At 45.4% G+C, this 7,824-nt stretch overlaps 1 protein-coding gene across 4 annotated transcripts in view; it reads left to right on the plus strand.

Annotated features, from left to right (window-relative positions):
- Positions 1 to 6,755, plus strand: part of Abhd6 (abhydrolase domain containing 6) — a 46,437-nt gene extending 39,682 nt beyond the window's left edge. For all 4 annotated transcript variants that reach the window (XM_005348508.3, XM_013346870.2, XM_005348509.3 and 1 more), the window contains 4 exons: positions 205 to 362; positions 4,012 to 4,066; positions 4,222 to 4,322; positions 5,447 to 6,755. In XM_005348508.3, coding sequence (XP_005348565.1) covers positions 205 to 362; positions 4,012 to 4,066; positions 4,222 to 4,322; positions 5,447 to 5,623 — 491 coding nt within the window. In that variant the 3' untranslated portion in view covers positions 5,624 to 6,755. The remainder of the gene's footprint in view (positions 1 to 204; positions 363 to 4,011; positions 4,067 to 4,221; positions 4,323 to 5,446) is intronic.
- Positions 6,756 to 7,824: the final 1,069 nt, after the last annotated feature.

The raw sequence follows: 7,824 nt of genomic DNA on the forward strand, positions 1-7,824 counted from the left end.
GAAGAAGAAGAAGAAGAAGAAGAAGAAGAAGAAGAAGAAGAAGAAGAAGAAGAAGAAGAAGAAGAAAAGAAAGAAAGAGAAAAGGATCTCCTAGTGAAAGAAACCTGACATGTTAACCTGAGTTTGTCACTGAACATGTCCTGCACAGAGGCACACAATACATCTGAGAGGTGTATCATCTGACTCTTTTGTTTTGCATCCCAGGCCTGCAATACTCAACTGACAATCAGTTTGTACAACGGCTCAAAGAGCTGCAGGACTCAGCTGCCATTCACAAAATTCCTTTGATCCCGTCTACCCCAGAAGAGATGAGTGAGATGCTCCAGCTCTGCTCCTATGTCCGGTTCAAGGTGCCCCAGCAGGTATGTGTGTCATAGCCACACCCTTGTCCTCCACACGGCCTCCCCAGCGTGTCCTCTGGCATCTACTGACTCCATTCTGTCTGCTCCAGTTGTTCAGCATGTAGCTCACCAGATGCCTGTGATATGTCAGACACCACGCTGAACACTATGGTAAATTTTCCTGGGCAGATGTAGTCCAGTGTGGGAAGCAGACAACTAATAGACAAAAATTTACAAATTGAAAGCAATTTTAGAGGTGAAGTGAAGGTGGTGTAAGTATTTAAAATGGGGAGATAGGGGTAGCTTGATAAAGTAATTTGAGGGGCCATGTGAGGAGCGGAGAAAACATACACAGATTCATGGCCATGGAAGAAAGCAAGTGGCTGAAGCCTAGAGAGTGAAGGAGAAAGGAGCTGGAAAGAGAGTCAGGGGCTAAATCACATTCTCCATTTAAAAAAATTAGAAGACTCTTAGACTTGTACATTTAAAAAGAATATTTTGAATGAATCCAAAGGGCTTTTTATCTATGAGGGTTATATTTGTTGGTGCTGAAACTCAATTTAAAACACAAAGACAGACATTTGCCATAAGAGATGATAGCTTGTTACATAGGCACCAAACAATAGTGTGCTTTTAAGAGAATGCGGGTGAAAGGCAATGACGTTGAGTGACATTGAGTATGAGCACAGTGTGACCTCGTGGTCTCCTAAGAGCTGCTCTGAGAAAATCTTGTAGTTTGTTTTTTCTAAGCGTAGTAGGAGAGCCACTGAAGGACTGTAGGGGACACAAATAAGAACAGGGGCTGCTTAGAGTATGCTGTGGCTTAGAGATGATTGTACGGACTGGGATAGCAGCACTGGCTGAGATGGGTTGTGACAAAAAATGGACAGGACTTAGGGCGGGTCGGAAGTGGTGGTGAGAAAGAAAAGTGAGCAGTGACTTCCAGTTTTACCCAGACTGAATGGGTAAAGTAGCATTTTCTGAGCAAGGAAAGGAGAAGAGGAAGTTCAGGTTTGGGACATCTGCTGAGTTCCACTTTGGATATATCAAGCTCAGATTGCTTTTGAGGCCTCCAAGGGATGTGTCAGACAGGCAGTTGGATATTTAAGTGGTGCCGAGGGAAGTCCAGGCTAAATGTAAGGCTGGAGGGCCGTGTGTCTGAACAAGGTCATTTGAGGAAAAGGAACGGAGAGGAAAGTCCACAGCTGAGACCTTATAAACCCAGATTATCTCCCGTGTCTTAAACAGTGAACCCTGCCTCAGGGTGAGGTGAGGTCCTCCTAGGCTGTGAGAATGGATGCTGTGCAGACTTTGAGACCATGACTTAGTTAATAAGGGCAGCACACTTCTGGGGAAGCATCCCAATTCTGTGTCTGTGGTGTAATCTCTCCTCGATATCTTTCTAGTTCTGAAGTGGCACTGTCCTCCTCTAGCTATGATACCTTTAGAATATTGTTTCCATGCTTTCAGCTGTCAGGGATGAGAAAACACTGGGAGAAAATACATGTTGGCTTCAGAAGCCTCTCTTTCCCAGGAGGGTAGAGACATGTGCCATTGAGTCCACTAGGCCATCTTCAGGTTGTGTTTGTTCACAGGAGCTCTGTCCTGTATAAGACCAGGCCTGCCTATCTCTAGCCTTTAGCAGCGTACTCCCATGAAGAAGGTCCCACTTATATAGGTTGCATAGGTGGTGGATATAGTATCGGATGCCTTAGTATCAGAGAAAGTCAGTGGATATGTAGGTACCGGATAGAGAGATGTATGAGTTAATGCATTTGTTTGCTTATATGTCTTAAGGCTGCAGGATGGAATGGTGAGTGGATGGTTGTTTTTTTTTTTTCTTCGAGACAGGGTTTCTCTGTAGCTTTGGTGCCTGTCCCGGAACTAGCCTTGTAGACCAGGCTGGTCTCGAACTCACAGAGATCCACCTGCCTCTGCCTCCCAAGTGCTGGGATTAAAGGCATGCGCCACCACCGCCTGGCTTGAGTGGATGGTTGTTTGGTTGGATGGGATGATGGCTGGATAATGTATGGGTGGAGAAAGGATGGATAAGCAAATACAGACATGAATACAGGATTTAGGGAAACAAGATGAATGAATGAATGAATTGAACAGTCAATTAAGCCAGTGGTCCTCAACCTATGGGTTGCAACCCATTTGGGGGTTGAACAACCATTTCACAGAGGTCACCTAAAACCATAGGAAATATGAGATATTTACATTACAGTTCATAACAGTAGCAAAATTATGGTTATGAAGTAGCAATGAAAATAATTTTATGGTTGGGGGTCACTACAATATGAGGAACAGTGTTAAAGGGTCACAGCATTAGGAAGGTTGTGAAGCACTGAATTAAGCAGAGTTGGAGAAGCAAGAAGAAATGTCTGTCATGGAACACAGTGTTATTAAATAACAGTCATTTCCCTCACCTCTGTGCTTCTACACAGAACCTCTGTGATTCTAGCTATGCTTTAGAGAGCTGGTTTAGTCCAAAGCAGCCGTGGTTTAATATATTAGTGAGCTTTCTATCATGGTGGGAAAATACCCAAGAGCATCATGGGTTCAGAGGTTACTTGGGCTCTTCACTTTGGTGAGGCAGGATGTCATAGCAGGAAGCATGAAGTAGAGCAAAACTGCTCATCTCACGGTGGACGGGAAGCAGACAGGGATGGAGCCAGGGTTCCAATATATCATTCAAAAGCGTATCACCAATGACCTCTCCAAGTAGGTTTCACCTCCTAAAGCCCACCTCCCAGTGGCACCACAGGCTGAAGACCAAGCATTTTCAGTGTGTGGCCTTTTGAGGAATATAACACTAGTCTTCCCAATTTGGTCTGCATAAGACTCCTGAGAAGGTGTGGTGAAGGAGTCTGGACCTGTTCCCTCGTGGATGAGAGGACTGACAGCTACCTCTGTGAGCCCTCTGCTTTGACTTTGAGTCCTGAGGCAAGGAACTGCTTTACAGATGGCCACAGCCACCTATTTGGGTTAGTAGCCCAAGGCTTGGAGATCTGGCCTGTCTATATTTGCTCGGTGCATGCTAGGCTAGCGCTCTGTCAACTGAGCTATGTATGTCCCCAGCTCCATCATTGTTTATAGGATCATCAGTCCTTATGGTTCAATTTTGTTCTGCATTTGGATAGTATTGCCTAATGATCTGATATTTTGTTTACCCAAATTTTTGTCTTGAATTAAATCAAGAGTTTCTCAAGATGCCATGCTAGTGTCTTTAACATAGTGTGCAGACCTCTGGCTTTGCAGCATTTCCCAAGTTCCTCCCTAGTTTTTAATTATTACTGTTTTTTAATGTGAAAGGTGTTTTGCCTGTATATTTGTGCACCACATGGGTGAAGAGCCTATAGAGGCCAGAAGAGGGCATCAGAGCCCTGGAACTGGAGATAGATTGTTGTGAGCCGCCTTGTCTGTTCTGAGAATCAAACCAGGTCATCCAGAGCAGCAAGTGTTGTGACTGGGCTATCTCTCCAACTCAGTTTGGTTTTTTTTTTTTTAAAGCCTCCCAATTCTATTCTGCGTTCTGAGGGTTCACAAACCCAGCCCTAGGCAGTGTGGGAAAGTGCTGAGCTTTCTTTCCTGTGCTGCCCCAGAGCCATAAGAGGCTGGAGGAAGTGAGACTTCTCTTGTTTTCTAACTTTGCATTCTTCATCCTCAGATCCTTCAAGGCCTTGTTGATGTTCGCATCCCTCATAACGGCTTCTACCGGAAGTGTAAGTAGCCCTGCTCCAGCTTGCAGCTTAGTGGCTGGCTTCCTTATAATTTGTAAACCTCTGTCCGTAGAGTAGTCTGAACCTGAGGAAGCTCTAGCTGTTGTGGTACCTGTGTGACCCTGCATACATTCACTATGTGTTTCTTTCCTTACAAGTGTTTTTGGAAATCGTCAGTGAGAAATCCAGATACTCTCTGCATCAGAACATGGACAAGATCAAGGTCCCAACACAGATCATTTGGGGAAAACAAGACCAGGTATGTCACAGGGCCCTGTGGAAAAAAGCAAGCAGTGATCTGTAAAGTGGGCCTCCCTAGTGGGTTTCTTGTGTCACAGTTCTGTGAGCTGAGAACAATGACATTTGATTTTTATGCTCCACCATACTCTTTTCTGCCTACCCCACTTGAGGGTGCTGAAAACCTCAAGTTGATGAGACTAAAGCTCAGAAACAGCTTGAGCATTTGAGGTCTTTGCTTTTGCCCATAAAGGATAAAGAAAGGGGCCTTGGCTGGGAAGACCTACAGGTGACTTTGATTAGCCCTAGGGGCATGACTGCAAAACTACCTTCAAAGGAGAATATGGAGGGAAAAGTGATCCCACTAGGCATACTAGGGGATAACTAAAATTAAAATAAAAGTGAATGGGTTTTTCAGTCCTGGGGAAGCTCTGGGGGTCCCTAAAGGTCTTCCATGGAGGTTCTCCCTGTGCAGCCTTCACCTCTTGTATTTTCTAGTGAGGCTTTCCTACCCCTGGGCTTCCTACTCCAGCATCGAGCCAACTACTCAAATCATTCCCCTTAAGTCTCAGGTCTCCCGACTGTCCCAAGGCTGGTTTAGGGCTGGGAATGTGCAGGGGGTGATGATGCATTCCACCTCGCATGCACAAGGCCATGGATTCAATCGCCCATGTGGAATAAGCGTGGATGTGGTGGAAAGGCCAGAGTAAAGGCCTTCCTTCTGCTCTGTCATGCCCTGCCTGACCCCGGTTTACCATGACCTCTCACACTCATGCTCTTTCCCCTTCTGTAAAGATTCCTCTACTCCCTCAGCTGGATCAGAACTCAGAACTGGTGTCCTCCCTTTCTCTGCTCCTCTGCAGAGCCCCTGTTCACATCATGCTACCTTCATCTCTTGATATGTCTGGCTCCCCCTCCGGCTTCACCTCCGTGCAGACAGGAACTCAGTCTTTTCCACCTGGTTAGCATTGGCAGTGTTCCGCTTCTAGTGCCATGTGTCAGAGTCAAGCAGGAGGCATGCTGATGACTTCCATTCACCCCCTCTTCCTGACCCCTGCCGGGTGTCAGAGGTAGAACCGGCCCACAGCAACACCGTGGGGCATCAACATCTTTGCGTACTCTTTCTTTCCCTCTCTTCCTCTGCAGGTGCTTGATGTGTCTGGGGCAGATATATTGGCCAAGTCCATTGCTAACTGCCAGGTAGAGCTTCTGGAAAATTGTGGCCACTCCGTGGTGATGGAGAGACCAAGGAAGACAGCCAAGCTCATTGTCGACTTCTTAGCTTCTGTGCACAGCACAGACAACAACAAGAAGCTGAACTGAGGCCCTTGCCACAGCCTGCATTGTTCACACAGCATCTGCTCCCATTCCCAAAACTTGATACAGTCACCACTCTCAGGGATCCTGCCCCAAATGCCATTGGAGGACCAGTGTCCCTGAGGAAGCCAACCTCCTATCCCAGTATGGTTCCACAGAGCATCAGGGGCCGCAAGGAAATCTCCAAGATCCTTTTTCAAAATACAAACCTAAATGGAACTAAATTTAAAAAAAAAAAAAAATACCCAGCCCTGAAGCCTGTTAGAAGTCGTCAAGTGTATGTCACTGACAAGCCAAGCCAGTGCTAAGCAGCCACCCGGGATGATGACCATTAAGTACATTTTCTTTAAGGCATTCCTCACACATTAAACTTGAGCTATTTTTGTTGCTTCAGATGTATCCCTTGCATGGTCAGTGGCTTCTTGCATAGGAGCTTTAGTCATTTATTGTACCCTTGTTTAGATCTAAGCAAGTTTTGCATAGAGGCCCATGTGTGAATGCAGCCCATTAGCCACAAGACCAGGGAAGAAACAGGAAACTGTGGAAGAGCTTTCTGCCCCTAAGGCCTGATGCACAGACCTGGAATCTCAGCCACTTGGGAGGCTGAGGCAGGAGGATCTAAGTTCAAGGCTTGCCTGAGGTACAGAGTGAGTTCAAGGCCAGCCTGAGCTACTGACTGAGACAATTAAAAAAAAGAAAGACACGAAAAGAAAATGTTTCTACATTTTTTTACATGTAGAAACATACATGGAGGGGCATTGTTTGGCTTCAGCCAGCCCTCAGAACTGCTGAAACAGCACAACACAGACTTGTGGGTCTGGGTACCTACAAATCAGATATGAGTGACCAGAATGAAGACCATCTGACAGGGTGGGCTTCCTAGGAATAATTTATAATTTTTAAAAATAGGACTAATAAAGCAATAATGTTCTAGACCTCTGTCTAATCAGACTGGAGCTCATGGGCATCTTTTCTATTCTGCTCTTCTACTGATAACCCTCTGATGTAAAATACTAGTTTGTTAATGAATTCTGTGAATTCTGTGAACAATAATGTGATTGAAAAAAGTAAGTTCAAACAGCTGTAAAAAGTGACCACGATGATGTAAAATAAATTGAATAAGTCTAGGCTGGCAACACGCACGTGCTTTCTTCCATTTCTGAGCTCCTAATGGGGTGCAATATTAATAGATTTTCTGTTCACTTAAAAATGTGTTTATTTGTGGGGTCATGTGAAGAGGCCAGAGGTTGACGGTTGATGGCAGGTATCTTCCTCAGTTAGTCCCCACCTCATTTTTAAGACAGGATCTCTCAGTGAGCCTGAAGCTAGCAAAGCCCCAGGCATCCTTCTCTCATTACCTGTCCAGCACTGGAATTGCAGGCACATGAGGCTGTGTCCCATTTCTTACATGGGTGCAGGAAATCCGAGCTTGGATTCTCAGACTTGCATGGTAATAACCCCTTACCAACTGAGCCATATCTCTGGACCCTAAAAAGATGTTTCTGTTATTTTATATTTACTGTGACTATGTGAATGTGTCTGTGTCTGTGTGGGCGTAAATGAAAGCAAGCGCAGGTGCTTGTGGAGGCCGGCAGCTGCAAGCCCCTTGGAGCTGCAATTGCAGGATAGTGTGCTTTGCCTGTCATGGGTACTGGGATTCGAACTTGGGTCCTCTGCAAGAATAGTGTGTGCAGGTAACTGCTGAGCCATTACTCCATCATCCTGTGTGTTTTTTAAAGTAAGTGAAATCATCTCTCAAAAGAAGAAGTCATCAATTTGTTCCTTTTTTTCCTTTCCTTTTTGTTTTGTTTTTCTGGTTTTTGTTTGTTTTTTAACACAAGGTTTCTCTGTGTAACAGTTCTGGCTGTCCTGGAACTCCCTTTGTAGACCAGGTTGGCTTCTGTGAGTTCAAGGCCAGCCTGGTCTATAAAGCTAGTTCCAGGACAGCCAGGGCTACACAAAGAAATCCTGTCTTGAAAAATCAAAAACAAAAGAAAAGGAAAAGAAAGACTGAAAATCAATAAATTAAGCTTCCTGAGCCGGGCGGTGGTGGCGCACGCCTTTAATCCCAGCACTCGGGAGGCAGAGGCAGGCGGATCTCTGTGAGTTCGAGACCAGCCTGGTCTACAAGAGCTAGTTCCAGGACAGGCTCCAAAACCACAGAGAAACCCTGTCTCGAAAAACCAAAAAAAATAAAATAAAATAAA

Source organism: Microtus ochrogaster, chromosome 6 (genome assembly GCF_000317375.1).
Source record: "Microtus ochrogaster isolate Prairie Vole_2 chromosome 6, MicOch1.0, whole genome shotgun sequence".
Classification (NCBI taxonomy): Eukaryota; Metazoa; Chordata; class Mammalia; order Rodentia; family Cricetidae; genus Microtus; species Microtus ochrogaster.